Source organism: Thermobia domestica, chromosome 16, assembly GCF_964235325.1.
Source record: "Thermobia domestica chromosome 16, izTheDome1.hap1.1, whole genome shotgun sequence".
NCBI lineage: Eukaryota > Metazoa > Arthropoda > Insecta > Zygentoma > Lepismatidae > Thermobia > Thermobia domestica.
Window position 1 is genome coordinate 92,180,851 of NC_137469.1, and position 14,055 is coordinate 92,194,905.

The window sequence follows — 14,055 nt, forward strand, 5'->3', positions numbered from 1 at the left end:
CGATCTTTGGTTGTGTACTAGAATAATCTGAGTTATAATTACCAATTGACCTAAAAATAAAATTTCGGGATTAACATATAAAAGTTCAATTACTTTTCTTGAAAAGAAATGAAAATGCAAGATATACCCTCGCCAGATTTACGATTTTGTTTCGGGAGGGGCTTTGCTAACTTTCGGGGGGGCTTTGCCTGGAAATGTAAAAATTCTACAAGATATTTCATTTACTTTACTATACTAAGTAAGATTTCGGGGGGGGGGCTTAAGCCCGGAAGCCACCCCCCTAAATACGCCACTGACCCTCGCTTTGAATAAAAGAAACGGATGATTAATAAATGTGAATGATTATGATAGAGTTGGTAGAATGTAAATGTAGGAGAAAATAGGAATACCTCGAGAAAACCCATGAACACGGTATTGTTCACCTTAAACTCATACCCTGGGATTAAACCAAAGACCCCTCGCACCAAAGATGAGTGCTCTATCACAATGCACCCTACTATTCATAAGCTAGCTAAATACTGCATTTTGGTAACTTTGTGACTAAAATAATATTTTTTTAGTTTCTAATTTTTGTAACATCGAATACAATGGTACACGTAGCACATTCACAACTTGTAACTTCCTGTCGGTAGCGGTGTGACGACTAACTTGGAAACTAACACTGACTCAACGAAACTTACCAGTTGATCTGCTGTTGACAACATAAAAAGTGAATCTGAAATTTCTCCTCACTTACGCAAAAAAACGAAAGAACTTATACAAAAATCTACTTCATTATTCGCCCGAAGTTCATGATCTGAGGCTGTAGCCGAAAACTCCGTCAGTGAACCTGTGTTTTAATGTTCTTACTAGAATCTTATGAAATGCTAAATCCACTTGGTCTACCAGATGTTATAATTTTGCTGTAAGTTTTACATTTTTCTGGCACGTTAAATATTGAACATCACATTCATCAAGTATTGAATATCACATATCGTTAAAAGGAATCCTTCCTTTCTCTGCAGAATCTTGCAACCTAGAATCAACGCTAAGCTATAGTTTATGCCTTGTACTCATTACCATTTTTTTAAACGCATCTTGTCTCTATATTTAGTATCCGAACATTAAATGAAGGAAAATCTCAACAAATTCTGGTTGGTTGCAACTCTCCTTTGAATTGACAACTTTAGTCAGTTCACCGTGTCACTGTATGCTAATTAGTCCAATTAATAAACAAGTCAAAACAAGAACTCAGCAACTTATCTTTCATAATGAAATAACTGAGTTCTTAAACTTGTCTTAGGGTCAAAAAAAAAAGTTTGCATTACGACAAAAAATGTTTGTTAACCGTACAAGACAAAGTAAATGAAAGCTGTAAGAAGGAATGACATAGTAGACATTTTGGGGTATCTGGGAATTGTTTCTTACGTCTCGATTGGCTAACCGTATAATAATAATAATAATAATAATAATAATAATAATAATAATAATAATAATAATAATAATAATAATAATAATAATAATAATAATAATAATAATAATAATAATAATAATAGAATTCAGTGACGAGAAGTACGGTGAATCCCAATCAAATGTAATATAATTTAGCAAAGTAAAATGCTCACGAAACACGTTCCAAAATTTAATATAAAATTAATTTAGCTTATATAGATATATCATTATTTGTTCATACGCCTACTTCAACATCAAAAATTTTAATTCTCGCCACTTGAGTGTAGTGTTGCAAGGTTCTACTGAATGTCAACTCTAAACATCAATCATGAAGTCACTAAAATGCAAGAGTTTTACTAACTATTATTACCTTTTCAGATGTTTCTAATCCTACATTTTTCATATTTGAAGAGCATTTCGGTATTTACAACCATTATGTTCACAATAACAGTTAAATTACAATTCTTTAACCCTTCAGTAATGCGAAGGTTTAAATCACTGCTTGACCTGTAGGCAGAAATGTATGTTATGAAAGTATGTATGTTATGTTGTGAAAGTATCCTCTTTAAGATGAAAAAACTCCGACCCTAATATGTTAAATAAGTTAGAAGTTATGCCATTTCAAATATTTCAATGCAAAAGTCACTAGGACGTAGTAATAACAAAAGCATATGAGAGTGAGAGGCCACTACCACGTAAAAAAGAGTTGACATTTAGAAGTTAGAATTCTAATAATAAATGTCCATTTTAGTCGTTACACTGTGTCTCTTCAAACATAAGATTCTGTAAGATTATAAGCAAATTAGAAACTAATAACTAACAGTTCGATTCTCTGTTAAAGTCCTAATATCTTGCACTACTTACAAGATTATGTGATTGGCGCTGTGAGGATAGCATATAAAGAAGTGCAAATATTCAAATATCTAATAGATAATATTCCGTTTCGACCAGAAAAAATACCCTGTACATAGAGTTAATCTCCTTCGAATAGTTGCTCCAAGAATATTCTTGATGATATGTTTTGGTTAAGCTGTTCGTTTCATTTATTAAAAAGGAATAACATTCAGAAGTTTCGACCATATCAGGAGAAGTTTCACTGGAACCTCCAAGTTATTATTCTGGAACTTTATAGCCATACAAACTAAGCATGGCCAAAATATCAGAATAATAATTTATCACACTCCATGTGCGAACTGTGAGAATACTTCCCGATAACGAATATCTAATTACGCATAATTGGATAACCATTATTGGATAATGGATGTCAAATAATATTTGTACATAAATAATGAATATCAGATAGCGGGAAATCAGGTCATGTTCGGTTGATAGATAATACAAACTAAGATGGATAATGACATCTAGATATTATCAGTCCTGAGTATACATTTGCATAGTATAAATCAGTAGTCTACTATATTCTTTTGGAACATTGAAAACTATATCTAACTACAATTTGCTATACTTGCATTAACTTGATCCACTTACCACGTAAAACATGAAACTGTCTGCTACATGTATTCGCCAAGTAGGTTTTTATTAAATTATTGGTTGATATAAAGGTAACCAAGAAAATTCTGTCGCTTTTTCACCCACCACCTTCGAACATCGATATGTCACCAAAGACATACCTGGAAGATCAAAATAGTCCCCATCAGCATCGACGACCTTCTGCCAATGTTCTGGAAGGCCATGGATTCCATTGCGGTAAAACTTAGTGGGTCGTAAAGCGAAGAAACTGTCAAGTGAATTTTGCACCTCTACTACGGATTTGAACTGGTGTCCTCTACGGTGATTGTCCAGGGAACGCAACAGGTGATAATCGGAGGTGCAATGTCCGGGGAGTGTGGCGGATGCAATAGTGTTTCCTATCCAAGGCATAGAATGATGTCTCGGATCATAATAGTCACGTGGGGCTTAGCGTTGTCCTGTAACAGGAGGACCCCTTTGAGATTCAAAAGTGCCGGCTCCAGAGTTTTGAGTTTTTCTTGAACACGACTCAAGTGCTGACAGTACACAGTTGCATTGATGCTTTGACCAGCTGGTAGCAGTTCCGATGCACGGTGCACGATGATGTGAGCAGTCAACCAAACACACAGGAGGACCTTCTTCTAGCGCAGTGTTGAATTCGCCTGTTTTGGAACGGGTTCATGGGATGCTAACCAATGATGACGGCGCCGTGGAGCTTCGTACAGGACCCACTTGTCATCACATGTCATCAACACCATGTCCAGAAATGGTTTCTTCCTCAGACGAGACAGCAAAGAAACACAGGTGTCTGCTCGTGTTGCGTTCTGGCCCGGAGTCAAATCATGTGGTACTCATCGACCCAACTTGTAGTGCTTCCCAAGTTGATGAAGGTGCTGCCGAACTGTAGTCCCAGTTCACTCACACTGAACTGTAGTCCCAGTTCCTCACATGTCTGGCCACTGTTTGCCTCAATTGCTGTCTGAAGATCTTCATTTTGTACGTGCGTTGGTTTTCCGGCACGTGGTGCGTTTTCGAGTGTTTCGTCACCGTCTTTAAACATGTTAAACGACCGCTGCACTGTCAGCATAGTCACGACACCTTCACCAAAGGTCTGGCATATCTTCCGCTAAGCTGCAGCGGCGTTTCACCTCAGTTTGAACTCGTACAGCATTCACTCCCTTATGAGGCTCTACGCAAGTTCACGTTGTTACTGAACTGCCACAACCAGCTAGTATGTTGGACATACCCACACCAACAACTGATATTCGCCTTATTCCCATTCTACTACGGTGTGAGGGGCAATTGAACACAGACCTCCATCAAAAGCGACAGAACTTCCTTGATTACCTTTATAGCTCACCTCATTCACTAGTTGCTTTAAGGGGGCAGACTACTGAATATTTTTGAAAAACTAATAATTTTTCTTTTGCCCGTTTTTCGTAAGTGGAAAGAGGTAATAAAATGTAACTTACCACAATAATAGATAATGCTATTTTACACTCGAAAATACGGATCGAAAGAATTTTCAGTGTTGCCATCCATAGAAATAACAGTGTGACCAGAATTTGAATTACTCAAAAATCTAGGTAAAGGCAGCGACTAGAAAAATAAACTCAACGGTAATTGATGACCTATCATGCTGTCTATCCTTCTTGTTTACTACTTTTTAAATAATATTTCTATTTATTTTATAAACCTTACATAAATTCTTACAAAATAAATAAGTCATTACAAAATAAATAGAAACATTATTTAAAAAGTAGTAAACAAGAAGGATAGACAGCATGATAAGTCATCAATTACCGTTGAATTCACTTTTCTAGTCGCTGCCTTTACCTAGATTTTTGAGTAATTCAAATTCTGGTCACACTGTAATTTCTATGGATGGCAACACTGAAAATTCTTCCGATTTGTATTTTCAGGTGTAGAATAACATTATCTATTATTGTGGTAAGTTACATTTTATTACCTCTTTCCACTTACGAGAAACGGGCAAAAGAAAAATTATTAGTTTTTCAAAAATATTCAGTAGTCTGCAGCCTTAAGCAACTATACGTTGAAACTGCCAAACGTACAGCAGTGACCTAATGTGATTGGTTAGTTTCAACCAATGTCATCTTTTCAACCAATGTCATTTACACTACAACAGCAGTCAGAGGATATTGGATTAGCAAATGCACACGTATTCTAGCAGAAATTAAATAGAAAAACAATCAAGCACTTCGGCAGGAAGTAGGTCGTGTATATCTCACAAAATCTATTGAGTGGGACGTCAACGTATGTGTATCCATTAAATTCAAGCCTATTCAACAAATATCCGAATGGGGGGCGCGGTGGCTCAGTGGTAGAGCGTTCACCTCCGGTGCGTGGAGCCCCTGGTTTGATCCCAGCTCGCGCCGTGTGGACTTTGTGGTGGACAAACACCGTGCTCGTGGTTTTTTTCGGGGTTCTCCCGTTTCCTCCCACTTTCTTCATTCCACCGTTTCATTCATTTCTCATCTTCACCGTCTCTTTTAGCCTAATCGACATAAGCGTGGGACGTAAAACTTAAAGATTTCATTTTCATTTTAAATATCCGATGCTCAAATAACTAATACTAGGAGGATATATATTCCAATATAGATTATCAGCTATCCATTAATCGATGATTGTTTAGATATGCGTCATCCCTATATTATCCGATATTCATTTTGTTAGAAACTGATTTTTGGCCCGGATATACCTACTCTATACTCTATACAGAAACCTATACAAACTGTCTAACATTCGACGCTCTTCATTTTCCAGGCACAAACTGTAAGACAGGATGAATTACACCCGAGGAGTACAGGCGGACACAGTTCAGAGGCAGCAATACTACCCGCATCCACCATTTCAGACGGTAGCTCATGCGCTTAGTGTCATGTTCCAGTTTCGCTTAAATTCTCTTCTTCTTCAGACTTCCTTTATACATTGTTCATGTTTGTTTTTTGGTCTTCTTCCTTTATAATACGTCTTTTCTTCTCTCTACAAATGTTAAGGCCTGTTGTTCTTCTCTTGTGTACTAGGAACTCTGAATTTGTGCTCTTTGTAAGCTCATTATTAACGTTTTCTTCCATTTACTACTAACAGGTAGTTTCTCTCTTCGTATCCTTCTCTCTACGCTTTTGTTTTTATTCATATTACAATTTTATACATATTTTTGATTAATTATTTTTGTTACTGTTTTGTAAATGTTGAAACTGTATTTTTTATTGCACAGTTAATATTGTTATATTATTTTATAATTAGTAATAAGTTGATTTTTGATAAGTATAATTTTGATTTTTGTTTTCAATTTACATCCAATGAAAATGATGGGAACTATAGGAATTCTTTTACCATATGAATACTTTTAGCATATTCAAGAACAATCATATCAATACTGGCGAGCGAAAATTAGACGCACACTATTACTTCTTGGACGATCTATAAGAATGTAGAGAAACAAGAAAGAAGTAACCTTGAGTTTGTTGATATGGGAATTCTTTGTTAATGATCTGTGTATTTTATTTACATTGCTGCAAATGGAAATAATGAACAACGTGGAATTTTAAAGTTATTTAATATTGGAAATTCAGTTTGTGCTTGTTGGATATGTAATTTGCAACCATGCAATCAGTCTCGCATTTTCTTACTAAAAAAGACAGTTACGATTATTTTTGTAAATAGTTATTATCAATCTATGTCTGATTAGACCTGAGCGTAGATAATAAGCTTCTATAAAAAGCGATCAGAACAGTTGTCATTTACGAGAATAAACAAATACTGAGAACGTTTGACTATGTGATAAATCTACGACCTGAACGTTGCATGAATGAGAAAATGAGTGTTGGTGTGATGTAATATATTGAAAAGAAGAAGAAAAACTGGTTGTCAACATAAGAAACACAGGGCACCTGCTAAGAACTCGTTGGTAAATCAGCCAATTTCAAGTTTTTGTCAAAAGATCGAAGTGGTTAGTACTGCTGTTAAAAATCCAGGATCTTGGTGTATCAGTGAAAATGTGGCCGTAAGAATGAAGACAGTAGTATCTTCCGAAGAATTAATCACAAATAAACCAAAGGCTGATGTCGTGAAGTCTTTTAGTGTGTCCGAGTCCGTTACTAAAGCTGAAGTTCCGTTGTGTTTGCAGGCTGTAATGGAAGATTGTCATTCCAATTTGCTTCCCGATTCGCACCAAATTTCAAGCTTATGTTCCCTGATAGCGAAATTTGTAGTCGGATGCAATTACAATGTACGAAGTTAGGTTATACCATTGCTTATGGGCTTGGGCCATTGTTTAAAAGTGATATCCTCAATGAACTACAAAACTGCAGGCATTACGTTGCCAGTGGTTGGGACATTGGCTGAGAATCTGTATATATATCAGAAGCTGTAACAAACCCGAACTTTGTAAGTCTATTCAGCGACACAACTATACAAGTTGTCGCCCAGACCAAGAACTCGCCTTAGCTGCTCCCTCTGATCAACGAAACCAAAACTCTCCCCGACTACATCTGATATTGGCATCACACATTAATTCTGCTATTGGACTTTTTCTTCAAGTGGTAAAGCTTGATTTCAAAATTGCAAGATAAACCACCAAAAACTAATTAGTATTTGATTGTTAAATGATCTAAGAGTAGCATGCTTAAAATAATCTTGTAGTCTTATCATCATAACTGCTAACCACAATGTTTTTGGCATTATATCGGGATGTACATATGTGTAGAGTGAATCAACAGGCTCTTGCTTTAGAATAGAATATTTAATTATGACAAACATCCAAGCTGTTTTCTCGAGTATTATACTCGGACATTTAGCAAATCTCTTAAATCGATGTAAGTTAAATGAAAACACAAAAAGCTGAACTAAAATTTAACTTTGCGGGTTCTTTTGTCGCAAAGGGTTTTACTATGTCCTCAAAAGATAGCTTTGAAGCTAACTTATGCTCTATGAATATGATCCTAAGGCTGGTGAGTCTTTGTTGTTCTCTTAAGTTTCTGAGGTAACTTTTTATGATCTTTAGTTTGCTAAAACTCCTGTTCTTGCTTTATAGTGAAAATAAATATTTGCCCAGTTTTGCTCCCCCAATCCGGCGCCCGGGCCACAAGTCCTGTTTGCGCCCCTTAGTTATGTCACTGGGTCTATTTCAAACATAATTTTACTTGGAAACATTTTATCTACAACAAAAATGGAACAATTTTTATTCTACTACTAACATCACTAACTACCAACTCATTGCTTATTAACATACTTGTAGGAACGTTTAACACATTGCCGTATTTAGGCACGGGCTACAGGAATCCGGGTTCAGGACGACATATTAAAGAAAAGTTGAGGTTGATATGTGGTATGCGGGGAAAGAAGACTGCCCACGAGAGAAAAATTTAAAGATCTATAATGTAATGAATGTTGGTGCCGCAGCGTGACTGAGTTTGCTCGTTACGAAGCTAATGGCATTACAAGAGATGAGGTTATTGCTCATTGATTATATTGGTTATCGAATTTGTGTGGGTACAGTCATGTTTTAAGTTCTTTCGTATTGAATATATAAATCTATTTAACATGAGCTCAATCATTAAAGCATCTAGATGGATAATATTTAATGCTTCTCCCTCAACGCCCCCATCAACCAATAACACCCCATAAACACAACAGAACAACTCTAGGAAACAAATGTAGTAAGTAACTCATCAGACATGTAGTACATATCACAGTTTAGATACAACGGTGAAACACCTCCATATAAATGTTTTATAAACGTTGCCAAAACTTTTCATATGAGGTGCATTGTGCACAGGGGTAACTAAAGCAGAACTTTTCATACAGGTGTGCTCAAAGGTAATTAAAACCCACTCTTTCATTATAACATTCTCACGTGCTCATTTTATAGGATTTTAAGTGTACTAAAAATAAGATAAAACGTTATTTCAGTGAATTGAAGCACAGCAGATAACAACATTTTAGACAGCATGACAAATAAAAAATAGTCAAACCATTTTATTAGAGTGTAATTAGGGACACTCCGTAGGTACACCTATGATATTATTATTACAAACTTGCAAACTATGTTGCAAACATAGCTTAAAAGACCCAATAACGATTATTTATACTTAAACGATTGATGACATAAAGTGCAAACGTAAAATAAATCGAAGATAGGAATGCCAAAACAAACATTTAGAAGGAAGAAAAGTCTATTACTCTGTAGGTTCTTGAATAAAGATTTGAGGAAAAGACTTATAAAGTGCTTCGTGTGGAGTATTGAACCGTGTGGGTCAGAAATACGGACATTAAGAAACAGTGATGAAAAAAGACTGGAAGTTTTCAAAATGTGGGTTGGAGAAGAATGGAGATAAGTAGCTGAGGCGTGCGAGAAACGAATGAGAGGTTGTTAGAAATTGGGAGCAAAAAAATGATTTTAGATGTGATTGAAAAGAGCTGGTTGGGACATTGGCTGAGAAGGAACTGTATCTTGAGAGACGCTAGAAAGAATGGCAGCAGGAAAGAGGAAGAGGGACGAAAGTGGCTACACTTGATGGAAGGTATCTAAATAGAAAATCATACGTGAAGACCGTGGAGTAAGAAAGCGCATCATCTGCAGCAAGTGATCTGCCAATAATCGCAGAATATATGATTATGATGATGATGATCATGATGATGGTATAGTTGAACCACATACACTCATTTCTACTCCAAAAGTACAGTACATTTTCTCCCTACGTACTCTTAACGTAAAACACATATTTATAGCAATCGACTAAATGTTTTGCATTAATTACCTCAGCATCTTAGTCTTATGATATAATGATAATTATTTTATTTCATGTGTGCCTCCTTCCCAATTTGCACTACTGATAACACGTTTCAGTTAGACAAAATCTTTGATATTTGACATAAAGAGGAAAGGGGATCAAACGAATCAAACAACTTTAGTGACGGATAAAATGAATCTGAGTGCTTTCGTACAGAATCTGAAAAGATTTCAATATAGTCTCTCATGTTAACTCTTTCGACACATTAGTGAAATGAAATGAAATCTGTAGTTCAACATTCGGCATTATACCTCTTAGGCTAAAGGAGATGGATAATAGTGCGAATGATTGTTGAAGAAATGGTGAACGAGAATATAAGACGAAGTAAGGGAACCTAGAGTGATCATACGTATACAATCTTGTCCACTACAACCTTACATGACGTAGGATCGAACCAGGTACTCATCACACTAGAAGTGATTGTTTTACCTCTAAGCCACTGTGCCCTCTAATGATATTTTAGATAAGTTATATTATTATTGTTGTTGTTGTTTTAAGTATTCTGCCTTTCGGCAGGTCCTCGAACTAATAAGTTTTTTTTTTTTTTTCAATTTTACATTTAGGCCTGCAAATGTTTCTTTAAAATATCTTTGTTTGTTGCTCTCTCTGTCCATTTTATCTTCTCCAGTTTCCTCCAACACCACATTTCAAAGCTCTCTAAACATTTCTTCTCTAACTTACGTCAAATGTCCAAGTCTCTAAACCATACAGTCCAATGCTCCATATATAGAACTTGACCAGGTTCTTCCTAAGTCCAATATTAACCCTGCTAGCTAAGAGTGAACTTTACCTGTTGAATGCTCCTGTGGCTATGGCAATTCTTGACCTGATCTCTTTGGTGCAGTAGGCGTCTCTTGTCAAAATACTTCTCAGATACTTGAATTTATCGACTCCTTCAAGTTCTGTTTCTTCTACTCTGACCCGTAAGTGCGCGTTTCCACGGGATATTCTCATGACTTTCGACTTTTTGATGTTGATTTCCATTCCATATTTTTTTTTTCTCAGTGTCAACTATTTTGTCAATCATCTCCTGTAGTCCTTCTTAGGTTCTAACTATAAATAACCGTATCATGGGGGGGGGGGGTCCAACACCATAAGCCAATACATCTATGTAGTATTGAATGCATATTATTCCACACCCGAGAAGACGATAAGTAATTGTAAAAATACTTCCACCTATATTTTCAGAGACAAAGAGTAAAGCTATATTGTTTTTATAAGAAGAAGAGTACAGATGAAGTATAAGATCATATTTTCATGCCTCATTAATCATACTCTGGTAAACAAGTATAGTTCTATTGAGAAAGTATGAGTGAGGAAGTTTTGGGGGTATCCGGACTCGGTGAACCCTCCCTGTGGATACACCCCTGGAGAGCTCTAAAATTTGGTCGAGGTAGTTTATTAAATATTGGACAGTAGATTTAAGATCACCATGTTTGTTTGCTCAAAAGTGGATTCACTCAAGAATTTATTTGATCTTGCTTCTGAAGGTGCCCCTAAAACTGTTGTTTATAATCAAGTTTTGAGTTAAATTAATATTATAGTGAATTTTTAGAAAATTTTATTTTATAATTTGTATACTGTACTTACACTTTTAAATTCCCCAAAATAAAATTCGATCTTATACATAGAATTAATTCGTTTTCCTGTCTACGGAAAAGTTTATACTCGGGCAACACCGGGTAATCAGCTAGTATTAGACAAAGAAATTAGTGTTCAAATGGCAAGCAGTTGTTTTCAGCTAAACGAACATCGAATTATTAATGGTATATTTCTTGATACACATGCACATTTGTTCAATTACCATACCAACGACTGTCATACTTTGAAGTAAATTCTGCGTCAAAAAAATTGATTGTATTGTTTGGCACAAGTGAACAATGGAATGTTCGTCAAAATCCTTCTTTAAACATAGAACAAATTAGATTTACTTGGTAAACGTGAAACAGATTATGCTTCTTTAGATTACAGTTTGTCATAGCGTAATGGAGTATAACACTGCGCAGAAAATCATTTCCTTGTCAGGTCCAAACTAAGCGAGAATGAAGTTGTCTGTAGTAGATCATAATAATTTAAAATTTCCCATCTTCCTCATTTCCTGCGTTATGGTCAAATATATGTGTTATCCTTGTTTTAACATCACACATGAGATAAATTGAACTGGTGCATTTCTTAAACGTGCTTGCTATCTTCAGTAGGATAACTTTACCTGAATTATCGATTACAAATTAACCAAAGGAATGTGGACGAAACTTAAATTTGTAGCGAAGCTCTATAACTTAACCGTAGCACTGTGTTTATTTCTAGTACTTCTAAGGTATAAAGTTGCCTACTGTTTTTATTTTCACAATTCAAAACTGTCAGTAAAAGACAAAAAAAAGCTTTAAAAAAAAAAAACTACCACTGATGGTGAGACTTTATAAAACGCTGTCGGTGTTTACACAATCACTCATAGATGGCAGGTGCAGCTCTCTTGCCAGTTGAACTGAACGTTATTGTCCCTGGGAGAGCGAGCGTTGCTAATGTAATTTGCTGTTATTTATCCTGATAGATATGATAAGCTAATTATATTAAATGTTGATTAACAGATTATCCTATATATGTAAGCTATTGCTGCGAGTTAATAGATTTCTCAGCAACGTAGGCAATGTAAACTTGGTATCTTCTTCTTCAGGCAATGATTTTTGCACTCATGCCTACGCCTACAAAAAAAAAAAAAAAAAAAAAGACAAAATCAACATTAACGTTTAAGGAAAGAAAATAAGTCTAAATAGGCCTATAAGACTTTTACTAGTAAATAGATGTCATTCAACTAACCCATGGGTATATGCATGCGTAGTTTTCGAGAAAATCCGAGAAAATAAAATTTTCGTAAATCTAAAAATTGATATTGTGCGATATCCGCGCCATCTATTAAGATGAAATTAGTACTTATATATATCGGGTGTTCCAAAATAAGTGTTACAACTCTTGGGAGGTGACTCCTGCCACTGAGACAAGAAAAAAAGTTCTCTTGAACTCCCGGCTATCGGACATAGTTTCGGATCTACAAGGTGCCGAAAGCGTGGGAAAATGACTTTCGGACGCCAATAGTTTGGAAACTATCCAACATAAAGAGGGCGGGTAAAAAATTCACTGAAGAAGTCATACCTGCTGTATTGAATTTTGCATGTTTCACTATCCTACCATGCACGCGCAAGGGATTCCCCAAAGGAACGTAGGAAGTCCCGGATAATCTGCCAAATAAAAATTGGTCCAAATGGATATGAATTGATAGGGTTTCTACCAGCTAACAATAATTCGTTTGTATTAAGTCGATATCTGGAATAAATACAAAATGGTTGACAACTCCATGCCTGTTGTGTGTGGTTGCATAATCGCCAGGTACGGATGCTGGCCAACAGTAACTTTCTGAGTATTAAGTGTAGCGAATTTGTACTCAAATACTCTAGAAAGACTTCTGGAGTGTCGGTAGAGCACAACAGATGAAGCAGGGTGATTCACATGTGTGGAAACACTTAACGAAAAATGCCCAGAAATGAACTCATATTAAGTAAACGTGAGTTCAAAACGTCGGAAATGTAAGGAATAGCGTTAAGAGCATAAAAGCCATTGGCGATTCACCAATAATATTCCCTCAAACCGATACAATATGATGTGCACGGTTGCATACCAATAAGGATGCAACAACTGAGGCCAAGTTGAAATTGTGCAAGGGAACTCACAAAGAAACTGGGTAAATTAAATGAATGTCACTAGTGGGATCGCATGATCGATATTGAAATGTGGCCAATGTGTGTTGATATCAACATGTAGCTAATGGACAAAGTCAACATGTCCCACTACTGCTGGAACACCGTCCCACGTGCGAGAAATAAGAAAATAACTACTCGGGTCTTGAATCTGAAGCCGTGGGCTCCCAGTAGAATTGGAAGCTGCGACCACGCGAGCGAAAGCGAGCGCTCTAGCCCTGATTCTCAAGGGATCCTCACTTTCTCTGTATTCATTTCTTTGAGGAATACCCACTTTGTTTGGCAAGCGCTCTTGTACAGCCTCCCGACATGTTTGTGTGTTTCATTTTGTTACTCGTACTGCACAGTTGTAAACAATAAGAGCTTTAAGACGTTTCTTCCTATTTTTCATGTCGTTTTATTTTCCGTATATATGGTGTTCCAGCAGTAGTGTTTCATGTGCCAAATTGGTTCATTTTCGTCTTTGTCTTTGCATGTGCACTGTGTGTTAAATACGAATTTCTGGGGGTATTTTCCTATCTTTCGAGTACGTCATATGTCCCAGAAGACGTGGGACATGATACAAGATTGTTATTTTCACGCTC

At 36.2% G+C, this 14,055-nt stretch overlaps 1 protein-coding gene across 3 annotated transcripts in view; it reads left to right on the forward strand.

Moving 5' to 3' along the window:
• The window catches only part of Rab3 (RAS oncogene family member Rab3), a 356,244-nt gene that overhangs the window by 43,456 nt on the left and 298,733 nt on the right, over nucleotides 1-14,055 (forward strand). Inside the window, exon 2 of one of the 3 annotated variants that reach the window (XM_081742738.1) lies at nucleotides 5,689-5,782. The exons of the other annotated variants lie outside the window; for them this stretch is intronic. Within the exon in view, the coding sequence (XP_081598864.1) occupies nucleotides 5,708-5,782 (75 nt within the window). The 5' untranslated portion in view covers nucleotides 5,689-5,707. The remainder of the gene's footprint in view (nucleotides 1-5,688; nucleotides 5,783-14,055) is intronic. 3 annotated transcript variants of the gene reach the window in all.